The sequence below is a fragment of the Taudactylus pleione genome, unplaced genomic scaffold (genome assembly GCF_031769625.1).
Source record: "Taudactylus pleione unplaced genomic scaffold, aTauple2 ptg000067l, whole genome shotgun sequence".
Taxonomy (NCBI): Eukaryota; Metazoa; Chordata; class Amphibia; order Anura; family Myobatrachidae; genus Taudactylus; species Taudactylus pleione.
The window spans coordinates 1,524,212-1,538,123 of NW_028284469.1; the positions used below are offsets into that span (position 1 = coordinate 1,524,212).

The following is a 13,912-nucleotide window of genomic DNA, read 5'->3' on the forward strand; positions in this document are numbered from 1 at the left end:
AGAGTACAATCTTGTGCCTATCTCTAAAAAAAGTTTCAATGTCTTGTAGTTAAGCCGTCCCAAACACTGTATCACCTGTTGTACTTGCTCACGTTTATTAAAAAAAAATATTTAATGCAATTTAAATAAATTTGGAAATTTTAGCACCATGATGTATAAACTGTAGGGCCAGATTCTGAGTGGAACGCACTGCCGATGTTGGACACTTTAAAGAGATGTTTTTCTACTGGGAATGCATCTAAGCCACTCCACGCATGCGTTCCGATTGTGTGAAGGCAGAGTACCAGTACTGATTCAGACACACAGTCTTTGTATTAGAAATGTGTTAGGCTGTGTCTTATGGGTGTGTTATGGGCGTGTCGCTGACAGTGATTAGGTACAAGATGCTTAATCACTTATATTGGAGGCCATACTCAGTCAGAGAATAGATATAGGACTGGTGCATGTAAAAAACGCACCAAGCGGTGGGCGTCTCAATCTTTGCACATTCGGACCCACGGCTGTACACCAGGGAAGGGCTTGTATTGGTATTAGCATAAAGTTGCAGATGCAACTGAGGCAAAAGTTGCACACACGCATGTCACTGCATCTGACTCAGACTAACGTCCATAGTGTACATAACCTGACTTGCATCATGATGGAGGTTATAAAATTTATTTTATCTATTTATTTCTAATTCATATATTGATGCCTATTACATTATGTAATATATTGATGCCTATTAGTTTACATTTTAAAAATGTATTTTTTTTATTATGCATAAAGTTTCTTTAAGTTTCTTCTGAGAATATACCGTACCAAAACCTTTTTTTTCCATGATTTTTTTTTATCGTGTTCAATTTTGTATAAAAGCACTTCTCAAATTTGTGTACATACAAAACATTTTCACATATGGCCAAATATGTTTTTGTAATAAAAAGCATCCTTGTATTGCTAGCTGAAGAGGCAGAGCTGTGAATGGCATGCCTAAAACTTCAGACACTTATTTAATTAATTTATTGGATGATTTTTTATTATTGGATGATTTCAATGAATTATTTTTGCTTCCAGAATTACTACTAAGAAAAAAAAATTAAAAAAAAAATATATATATGTGGCTCTGCATCTAGGAGGTGAGAACATTTTAACTGCAATGTAATGGTGTGTTGGGCATATATGCAAGTGTAGGGACCTGCAGAAAAACAAGGGGTCCCTTGATGCTGGGCTGCAGGCTCAAATGCTTTGATCAAATCATGACAAAATCCCCTTGGTTTTATTTGCTACACATATAGATTTGCAGTATATTATTGTTAGCACCGATAGCAAAAGTTTTTCTGTTTTGTATACATTTATGGCAATAATATTGCCATGCTGCTGGTACCATGTATGATATGGGTAAAACCGAGCGCGGGCATATTCCTTTTCTGTTTTGTTTCAAAATTTTGCCTTGTGCTATCATGGCAGCTTTCAATTAAGGCTATAAAAAGCCTAGTTGGGTGTGGCTAACAGCCAGAACATGTATAGATGTGTCCCTCTGTATCTAGGAGGTTTATTAATTTTAACTGCAATGTAATGATGTTCTGGGCATATATGCTAGTGTTAGGGACCTGCAGAAAAACAAGGGGTCCCTTGATACTGGGCTGCAGGCTTAAATGCTTTGATAAAATGATGACAAAATCCCCTTGGTTTTATTTGCTACACATACATAGATTTGCAGTATATTATTGTTAGCGCCGATAGCAAAAGTTTTTCTGATATATATATATATATATATATATATATATATTTCCCTTAACAAATATTTTATAATAATTTTAACACAGACAATGATTTAAGAGCATGAAGTCAACCTCAAACAAAACCATTTATCCTAAAACCATTTATATGTAAACAAGATATATGTAAATTTGAGTAAGCTCTGTTTAAATCAGTAAAAACATATACAAGTAATGTAGGTACTAGTGTGGGTAGTACAGATTATTGACCCTAAATCATCATTTTGTGACATAAAGTTCAGAAATGTGTAGGAACAAACGAACCATAAATGGGCATCATAACAGTATTTATGGAATCAAATCCATTATTCTGCATAGAAAAAAGGTGAATAGTTCTCCACATATAATGTGCCACATACTGGCTCAATTATTTATACTTGATCTCCTTTATTGATCTTCAAAAATAGTAACTCTGTCCTAATGTAACAAATTTGAAAAAAATATCTTCATCCTTTGGCACCCAGGTTAAAATAAAGCAGTAATGTTCCACCATTTTCCTGTAATGTTCATCTTAGCTTTTCTCATCAACAGGATCAAGACAAAATACAGTCCCTTCCACAGTTAGTCCCATTTTGAACCCCTCCTGTAAAAGATAAATAGAGTCAGTGGATTGTCGATTGAACACAGGTACAAATAATACACTATATGGTTGCTTCAATGTCTATGATGCTCTTGGAAATATACATAGTACTGTATGTAAGGAAAAATTGAGAATACTTGTATGTCTATACAATTTGACACCATGCATTATTTCACTCTCACGCAAATCATGATTTAAGAAACATAATTATTAGAGATGCACGGTTCGGTTTTCCTGAAATAAGAACACACCTGAACTTTGGATTTCCAAGTTGAATTGAATCCCAGTTCAGATTTACTTTCGGGTTACGAGTCGAAATGAGTTTCGGTTCAGCTCTACAGTCAGTTCGGAATTCAGATTTAAAAACCAAACTTTTTGGAGTGCATTTAAACAGGTTTGTATTACATAATCTTAGCTGTTTTAATGATTTTCTATTGATTTTTAAAGAATATAACACCGAATCAAAACCGAATCTGAGCGCGGATTTGCCAAAAACTAAAACACGATAATGAATTAGAACCAAAACTAAAACCAAAACACGGTGGTCCATGCACATCTCTACTATATGTCTTTATATGTTTACCTAGTGTTTTGCTTATCTTCATATTTTCTCATAGATACTGTAATTATTATTTTCTGTTGAGAAACAAAATTAAAGGACCACAGAACCTAAAATATATTTTGATCCATTAATAAAGTTAATCTCAACAGTTCATGACAGCTGACATAATAATTAATATAGTTATCATGATTGGTTTATCAGGCTGCATAATGGTCTATACCAGAAAATGGGGAAAGCAGGCATAACAGGTCATAAATAAAACAGTGACATACTGTACAAGGTGGAGTCATTCCACAGCAACTGTATATTAAATGAGACATCAGAGCTGTCTACAAATCTTGAATATCACATTTTTATGTAGTTTTAGAGTTCCAAGGGTTTGAAAATGTTATAAACCCGCAAATGTTGTCATTTGTGAGCATACAAAAACTTAATTTTCTCAGACCAAGATTAAGATATTTTTAGAAAGAAAAATCAAATTCTGAACAGACTCTAATTTAACTAGGTTTAAGAACTTCTAATTAACTAGGTTTTAGAAAGATAACATTTTAAGGCCACAGACTGAACATTTAAAACTGATCTCTTGAAAAATATATGGTTTAAAATTTTCTAAACTTTTGTGTTTATTCTTTAATGTTTTAGATTGTTAATATAAAATGTCATGTTTTAATGAAATATATTCTTTTACTAATTTCTGTTTAAATTAACATGTGAAACTGATTTTACACTACAATACACAATGTATTAGGGTCAATTATAATAAATGGACATGTTTGGGATCTTGTTATTCTTATTATTGCCAGTGGACTTTTATCATAAAGTGGTTTCATTATTGGGCATATTTATCAATATTATTTTTACTAAGATTTTGTGAAATTGGGTGTTTTCACACCCTTTTCACATAATTTTAGTTTTACTTAAATGTGCTAGAAAGCAATTGTAAGAGAATTCACAAAATTCTCTTCGAAGACCTTATTATTGAAATTTTAAGCAGGCAAATTACATTTCTCATATTTGTAATGGGAAATGTGATCTGCTCAGATTTACTAAATATGATTTGTAAAAAAATAATGGGGGAAGCCTTGCAATAATACCTTAGACATAGCGACATTTAAGGATGCATTCAATTATAAGCTGAGATTTTCTGAAATTTAAAAAAAATTAAAACCAGATAAATTATTTGGGTAATATTATAAATCATGAGGTATAATTTTTTTATTACAAATCTAAAACAGTTAGATCCAGAACTCTGGTGTTGGTAAGAATTTGGCTTTACATGCATTGGCAAAGAGGAGGTGTTAACCATAACATTATATTCAAGCTATAATTTCTCCAGTGTAGTTTAGAAAATGTGGGGAAACATTTGATTGGTTCCTAGGGCAGCAGAACTATTTTTTCCTTCTCATAAGTGCTGGAGTGCTATACCTCAGTCATTTTAGTCAAGTTTGGAGCAACTAAATCTGGAAGCAACAAAATTAGCTTTTCAAAAATTTGCTTAACTGCATCTTAAAAACTGTGTCTTAGCAGGTGGAGGTTATACTCATTTTCTTTGTGTGCATCACCACAATTGTAAATTAATGATAAGTGGAGAAAAGTTAAGGGAGATGGTATTTGATGACAGATCACATAGGAGTGATTATAAAGTACTTCTAGCAAAACTAATGAGTACACCTGCAACTCCAAAGTGCCGTATAGATGAATGTAAAAACTACACAGGTACTGGTCAGTTAAAGGAACAGCTAATGAAAAATTTGTAATAGCAGATTATAGAAAATGTTCTGTGCAAACAGTGGTTGTCATTTGACAGATGCAGTTGTTAAACATTTATTGAAAGCCCTGAAGATATTGACACTTTCAGTGAACAACTGCTACCAGTAGATACGTACTCTGTTATAGCTCAACAACAATCTACATACTACAAATGTCTTAAAGAAAATGTTAAACAGACTGATTGTGTCTTCTTAAATTAGAAGGACCATCCCTAAATAGATAGAATTTATTCTAGAAACTCCCTTGGCTATATAAATTATTTAAGTCTTTATACTGTATCTCTCTGTAATGAGATAACAGGACTTTATTCCATTACTATTAAGCTGACAGACATTGGGATTATAAATGAATTCCCAAAGCAAATAACACATTTATAAAGGGTGAGTATAATCTTGAAGTATTTAATTGGCCTAATCACCATACGTGACAGTAGCCAGGTATGAAGGTCACCAGTCCAATCTGCAATCACTGGCAGGTTACTCAAGGTTCAATTACATTCAATAATAGGTGAGCATATATCATATTGAGTGTATGTTTTTGGACTCACACAATGTACACTATATTTGTTTTCCTCTTCTGTATTTTTTGGGTAACATAACCAACACATCTTGAGACTAAAGGTTGGAGAAGAGCTGGACCCCACCCCTATTTCATCAAGCTCCAGTAAGCATATCTCTCCAGAGCTTGTGCCTGATAGTCATCGCCATCTATAGATGAAATTGTGTATAGAGGCCTATGGGATTCTTTTCACTAAAAACAGCAGAGGTAGATCTCAAGGACCCCTCCCCTTCCCACATGGCTTGTACATGCACTTTGGGACATTAGGACTCCTTTAGGACAATGCCCCACCATTATAAGCAATAACAATTGATCATATTTGTTAAACTATGATTAAGGCTTTCATGCAATCATACTTACAATGCTGTTGACTTTGCAAATTTATTTTTGATTCAAATTATTAAAAAATTATCACAGAACATAATGCACTTAACAAATAGACCCGATACCTAGGTTCATGAGAGACACAAGTGCAACCTTTAACCTAATTAACTCTTGTTACTTAGATCCACAATGTTAACATCACTATTCAATCTACTGCATATTGACTTTTAGGAGGAATTAAAAATAATTACTAGAGATGTGTGGGGACCCTTGTGTTTTTGGCTTTGGTTTTGGTTCTAATTCATTATCATGTTTTAGTTTTGGTTTTGGCAAAACCACCCTCAAGTGTTTTGGTTAGGATTTGGTTTGGATTTTGTTTTGGATTCTTTAAAATTCAATGAAGATTGTTTGAAAAAAAATAAAAAAAAGTTAAAACAACTATTTTGGACCTGTTTACATGCAATCTAAAACCCGAGTTCAGCTTTAAATTCCAAGTTCCGAACTGACTTCAGAATCAAACTGGGACTCTGTTCGACTTGGAACTCCACAGTAATTCTGAACTAGGATTTGATTCTACTCGGAACCCCTAAGGTCGGGTGTGTTCGTACTTCAGGAAAACTGAAACGCACTTCTCTAATAATTACATTGTTTCGCTACATATAAGTCATATAGGCAAAGACAACAGCATGGCCCATTTTGCACCCAGTTAAAATGCAGTTTGTAGAGAAAGGTTTAATCATACAGTCCGTGCAGATATATGGTCTGGCAGAAAGTCGGCTACATATGACACAGTGATCTCAGCTGAGTGCGTGGAGTATAAATAGCTCCCAGGTCACCCACAGTGATGACACTAACGTTTCAGTATACAGTACATGCTGTAAAATCCTTTGTCAATTGGCCAATTCTACAAGTCAGCTACAGCCAGAGGACGCCATAGGAATGCTAAGCATGTGTAAAGTGAAGTCAAATGATGTGTTTTTGGACTGCCTACAGACACAAATGATTAGTGTGGCTTGCTCTATAGTACAACATTCCTACTCTGCTGTGGAGGCTGCACTCCCACAGTAACAAAAGGCCAAAGAGTTGTCCATTCATTACAAACTACACATCAGCACATAGAAACTCCACTACACTATACTGTATGCAGTCAGTCATATCATGTTTTGAATAAAAAACTTTAATAATAGACACACACAAACATATAAACAAAGACATACAATTATTTTATACAGATGTGTGGTTTGGTTCTCCCGAAATCCGAATACACATGAATTTCATGAATCAGATCCGAGTTGCGGTTCAATTTTCTGAGGGGTTCCGGGTTAATCCGAGCCGTGGTTCTGATATACCAGCGGTTCAGAATTCGGATATTCAATTCGAATTTCGGGTTTTGGATTGCAAAATTTACATGATTTTTTAAAAACTTTTAATAATTTTTTTTTTAAATCCAGATCCAAAACCAAAATATGAAAATGAATCCAGATCTAAAAGCAAAACATGGAAGTCAGCGCACATCTCTACTATTTTAACACAGGCTGGTAAAGTGTGATGATGAATCTTATGTTGCAAGCATCCCTAAATAAAGATAATTAATGTATGGTATTTTAATTATTACTAATGTTGTTATTATTATTAATAAACATATACGCCAAATGTGCTTGAAACATAGTGACACATGCACAGGTGTTTAATTATCAAGCACTGATAAACCCTTTTTACATAATTCTTTTTTTTTTTTTTGCTGCAAAAGGGCTTATCGCTACTTTTTGCCGTTTACCAATAGGGTTACCACAAAATCCTGATTTCTCATCCAGGCACTTTATTTCTGTTTAATTTATCTCTATTGCATGTTATCAATTTGACAAAAACGAATCGTTTCACAATTTAAAAAAAAAACATAACACCACCTCAGGATAGCGCCATGTGTGCTCGCCAGTCCTTCTGCCATCTGTGATCATCTATAGATGTACTGTGCAAGAACAACTTCCCATCTCACGCATGCGCAGTACCGATTACACTTAAAATGTTTACTGGAAATGTGCAACCTTACCAGCATGTCCATGCGCAGTACTACTTACATTTAAAAGATTACTGGCCCTCGGTACAAATGCAAGTACAAAATATTGCATGCATTTTCACTTTTCTTTTTACTTGCATTTTTTTAAAGCAATTTAACGCCAATGGGTATGAGGCCACATAATTCTAATAATATTAATACTACTACTACTACTATGAATTATTAATAATAATTATTAATAATATATATAATTATTATTATTATTGTTATTATTATTATTATTATTATTATTATTATTATTATTATTATTATTATCTCTCTCAGCCTCTGTAACGTAAGTTGCTGTTAAAAGAAAAAAAATATTATTTTAACCTTGAAGATATACTGTATATTCAGAAAACACAAAAAGAACTAACATGCAAATAGTGGCTCAAAAACTATTATTTTCTATCAAGTAAACAGTAACGGTAACATAAATAATTAGACAATATGTTATTGCTGCTACATTCTCCCTAGTAATATATAGTACTGAGTCAAAATACACAGATGTTCCGTAAGCCATTCTGACAATTCTGGGAAAATGCTGGGAGTTTGATGTCTCCCTTTTTGTGAGATAACACAAACTTCTAAAAACACAGTACTGGGGAAATATGCCGATTGGCGCGTTTCACGAGATAACTTATGTAGGCTGAAAAAATATCCTCAATGTTTGGACAATGAAATGGATGAAAACTATTAAAATATTTCTGAGTGAAGAAAGATAAAGAGCAATAAAGTCTGGGATGCCTTTTCTGTGTGTCTGTAGCTGGAGGAGAAACATATGATTCCGCATGGAACGCAAAAGTTACTGTAACACCATAAAAAAAACAGACATTGGGCCTGATTCAGTGATGGACGAAATGCTGATATTTACACAGTTACTCGATTATCGATGACCTGCGCATGTGTATGAGTCGCACTGCAAATGCATCAAGTTCCATTAGCGCTGTGGCTTGCAATGTGGATTTATTCACAAAGTGATTGACAGGCGGGGACCATTTGCGTTCAGCAACAGGGTGGTGGTGACTCAAAAGCAGCTGTGTTGCGACCGTTTTTTGGGCATACTTGCTGACAATCAGCTGCCTCCTTCCGGGAGGGAGCTGATTGGCGGCTAACAGCGGGGGGCGTGTCCGGGCAGTTGTGACACATAGGGGGCATAGCCAGGGGCGGGGCCGCGTGATTGCGTCATCGTGACCCCGCCCCCTCTTCACAAATCCGTTATTTTGGGAATTTTGAAGCAGGGGGCGGGGCCACAATGACGTGATTCAGTGTGAATCTCGTCACCGACCCCCACTGTGGGGATTTCTAGTTTATTCTGGGGTAGGTCGGGAGGGTGGGTGGATGACGGGAGGCTTGCTTGCCTTTCTGGGGGCCTGGGAGCTGCACCCGATATTTGGGAGGCTCCCGGACAAATCGGGAGGGTAGGCAAGCCTGTTTTCGGGGCATGGAAATAAAAATAGCTCTAACGTCTCAGTTCCCGCGACCATTCTGTGCGACTATGGGGCACGCAGGAGGCAGCCGCGGCCATATGAGAGAGCGCTCACAGATATGTCCGACTGAGAATCAGGCTCTATGTGGCAGATGCTGCCTTTAAGGCGTAGGCTGTAACAATCTGCACCCAAAAACAGCGCATTTACATATGCTGAGGTGTGGGCATTGCAAGATGGATCCAGCCCTGCACCAAGAGAAGATAGAAATCATTAGAACAGAAAAAGTTATTGCAGATATAATATTCTGTCTCGCATACAAATTGAAGCAACAAAAAATATATTTATATTTTTAAAATACGCCCCCCACAAAATCACATCTCATAGGCAAAATCATTGAAGAAAGCAGCTACTAGCTCCAGAGGCGAATTCACAAACAGCCAATCAGAAGCAGCTATCTTGTGCTCATGCTGGCAACTGTCAATCTTCTTAGCAAGTACAGATGCGCCCAGTTACATTGTTGCTGACTGCGCCACAAACATGCGCACGCATCGCTCCATGCAATTCCCCGTGCCTGCATAAGCTACGGTACGCTATGTGGTGCACTGTGATTATGCATTCCTATGAAGGCACAGTTGCGAATGTAGTATGCATATCCGCTCGCTGACGGGCACCATGCGTAACACAATTTGCCGTGCGAGCGGCAAGGATGTAGCTGGGCATATCTGTACTAATATTCACCTTTTCTCTCCCTACAAGCAATAATTTTATTGGGGGAATTTATTATAGTACATTTTTATTTTTTAATGTGTTTATTTATTGAAATGGTTTTTAAGTCCTGTGTGGGACACACCATGTACTGTAGGTCTCTCATGAATGTTTTTGAGTTTTGTGGACTAAAGTCTTTTCTGCTTTAGGTGCATATATAAATAAAAGGTCTGTTTTCATCTATTTTATAATTGTTAACACATAAGAGTGCCCCCAAAAAGGAGTTTTCTTTACTGTCTTGTTATACAGGATAGTCATTGGTCTAGCATGTACTTCCACCTGCCCTTGGGCAGGGCCGCTGCACCCGCCACCAGTGTCCTCCAGCCCGTTGCCGCAGGGAGCCTCCAAACCAGACGCCCGCTGAGATGTTATTACCAGTTGGCGCCCAGCTTCTTCCCTGCAGCGGTAGCCGGAAGCTGGAGTTCTCTCCTGAACTCCAGCTTCCGGCCCTCCCCACAGCCCGGGCACTATGGGAGAGACATCATGACATCTTTCCCATAGTTCCGAGGAGCAGCCGGATAGACCGGACGCTGACGCATGCAATAGAGGGGTTTAAAGTAAGTATTTTTTTTTGTAAGAAGCACTACAGACACATTACCATATGTGCACTACAGGGACATTATTATATGTGCACTACAGGGACATTACTAAATGTGCACTACAGGGACATTATTATATGTGCACTACAGGGACATTACTATATGTGCAAAACAGGGACATTACTATATGTGCACTACAGGGACATTACTATATGTGCACTACAGGGACATTACCATATGTGCACAACAGGGACATTACCATATGTGCACAGCAGGGACATTACTATATGTGCTCTACAGGGACATTACTATATGTGCACTACAGGGACATTACTATATGTGCACTACAGGGACATTACTATATGTGCACTACAGGGACATTACTATATGTGCACTACAGGGACATTACTGTATGTGCACTACAGGGGCATTACTATATGTGCCTACAGGGGCATTACTATATGTGCCTACAGGGGCATTACCATATGTGCCTACAGGGGCATTACTATATGTGCGCTACAGGGACATTACCATATGTGCACTACAAGGGCATTACCATATGGGCACTACAGGGACATTACTATATGTGCACTACAGGGACATTACGATATGTGAACTGCAGGGGCATTACCATATGTGCACTACAGGGACATTACCATATGTGCACTACAGGGACATTACCATATGTGCACTACATGGACATTACCATATGTGCACTACAGGGGCATTACCATATGCGCACTACAGGGACATTACCATATGCGCACTACAGGGACATTACTATATGCGCACTACAGGGACATTACCGTATGTGCACTACAGGGGCATTACCATATGTGCACTACAGGGGCATTACCATATGTGCACTACAGGGGCATTACGATATGTGAACTACAGAGACATTACTGTATGTGCACTACAGGGGCATTACTATATGTGCCTACAGGGGCATTACTATATGTGCCTACAGGGGCATTACCATATTTGCACTACAGGGGCATTACTATATGTGCTCTACAGGGACATTACTATATGTGCACTACAGGGACATTACTATATGTGCACTACAGGGACATTACTATATGTGCACTACAGGAACATTACTGTATGTGCACTACAGGGGCATTACTATATGTGCCTACAGGGGCATTACTATATGTGCACTACAGGAACATTACTGTATGTGCACTACAGGGGCATTACTATATGTGCCTACAGGGGCATTACTATATGTGCCTACAGGGGCATTACCATATGTGCCTACAGGGGCATTACTATATGTGCTCTACAGGGACATTACTATATGTGCACTACAGAGACATTACTATATGTGCACTACAGGGACATTACTATATGTGCACTACAGGGACATTACTATATGTGCACTACAGGGACATTACTGTATGTGCACTACAGGGGCATTACTATATGTGCCTACAGGGGCATTACTATATGTGCCTACAGGGGCATTACTATATGTGCCTACAGGGGCATTACCATATGTGCCTACAGGGGCATTACTATATGTGCCTACAGGGGCATTACCATATGTGCCTACAGGGGCATTACCATATGTGCACTACAGGGGCATTACCATATATGCACTACAGGGGCATTACCATATGTGCACTACAGGGATATTACCATATGTGCACTACAGGAACATTACTATATGTGCGCTACAGGCACATTACTAAATGTGCACTACAGGGGCATTACCATATGTGCACTACAGGGGCATTACGATATGTGAACTACAGGGACATTACTATATGTGCACTACAGGGGCATTACCATATGTGCACTACAGGGACATTACCATATGTGCACTACAGGGACATTACCATATGTACACTACATGGACATTACCATATGTGCACTACAGGGGCATTACCATATGCGCACTACAGGGACATTACCATATGCGCACTACAGGGACATTACTATATGCGCACTACAGGGACATTACCGTATGTGCACTACAGGGGCATTACCGTATGTGCACTACAGGGGAATTACCATATGTGCACTACAGGGGCATTACGATATGTGAACTACAGAGACATTACTGTATGTGCACTACAGGGGCATTACTATATGTGCCTACAGGGGCATTACTATATGTGCCTACAGGGGCATTACCATATTTGCACTACAGGGGCATTACTATATGTGCTCTACAGGGACATTACTATATGTGCACTACAGGGACATTACTATATGTGCACTACAGGGACATTACTATATGTGCACTACAGGAACATTACTGTATGTGCACTACAGGGGCATTACTATATGTGCCTACAGGGGCATTACTATATGTGCACTACAGGAACATTACTGTATGTGCACTACAGGGGCATTACTATATGTGCCTACAGGGGCATTACTATATGTGCCTACAGGGGCATTACCATATGTGCCTACAGGGGCATTACTATATGTGCTCTACAGGCACATTACTATATGTGCACTACAGAGACATTACTATATGTGCACTACAGGGACATTACTATATGTGCACTACAGGGACATTACTATATGTGCACTACAGGGACATTACTGTATGTGCACTACAGGGGCATTACTATATGTGCCTACAGGGGCATTACTATATGTGCCTACAGGGGCATTACTATATGTGCCTACAGGGGCATTACCATATGTGCCTACAGGGGCATTACTATATGTGCCTACAGGGGCATTACCATATGTGCCTACAGGGGCATTACCATATGTGCACTACAGGGGCATTACCATATATGCACTACAGGGGCATTACCATATGTGCACTACAGGGATATTACCATATGTGCACTACAGGAACATTACTATATGTGCGCTACAGGCACATTACTAAATGTGCACTACAGGGGCATTACTATATGTGCACTACAGGGACATTACTATATGTGACACTACAGGGGCATTACGATATGTGAACTGCAGGGGCATTACCATATGTGCACTACAGGGACATTACCATATGTGCACTACAGGGACATTACCATATGTACACTACAGGGCCATTACCATATGTGCACTACATGGACATTACCATATGTACACTACAGGGACATAACCATATGTGCACTACAGTGGCATTACCATATGTGCACTACAGGGGCATTACCATATGTGCACTACAGGGACATTACCATATGTGCTCTACAGGGACATTACCTTATGTGCACTACAGGGGCATTACGATATGTGAACTACAGGGGCATTACCATATGTGCACTACAGGGACATTACCTAATGTGCACTACAGGGACATTACCATATGTGCACTACAGGGACATTACCATATGTGCACTACAGGGACATTACCATATGTGCACTACAGGGGCATTACCATATGTGCACTACAGCGGCATTACCATATGTGCACTACAGGGGCATTACGATATGTGAACTACAGGGACATTACTATATGTGCACTACAGGGGCATTACCATATGTGCACTACAGGGACATTACCATATGTGCACTACAGGGACATTACCATATGTGCACTACAGGGGCATTACCATATGTGAACTACAGGGACATTACTATATGTGCACTACAG

The 13,912-nt window shown here is 38.3% G+C and overlaps 1 protein-coding gene across 7 annotated transcripts in view; it reads right to left on the bottom strand.

Moving 5' to 3' along the window:
• Positions 1-1,751: 1,751 nt before the first annotated feature.
• Positions 1,752-13,912, bottom strand: part of GULP1 (GULP PTB domain containing engulfment adaptor 1) — a 366,994-nt gene continuing 354,833 nt past the window's right edge. For all 7 annotated transcript variants that reach the window (XM_088466954.1, XM_088466947.1, XM_088466948.1 and 4 more), the window contains one exon: positions 1,752-2,337. In XM_088466954.1, the coding sequence (XP_088323080.1) occupies positions 2,266-2,337 (72 nt within the window). In that variant the 3' untranslated portion in view covers positions 1,752-2,265. The remainder of the gene's footprint in view (positions 2,338-13,912) is intronic.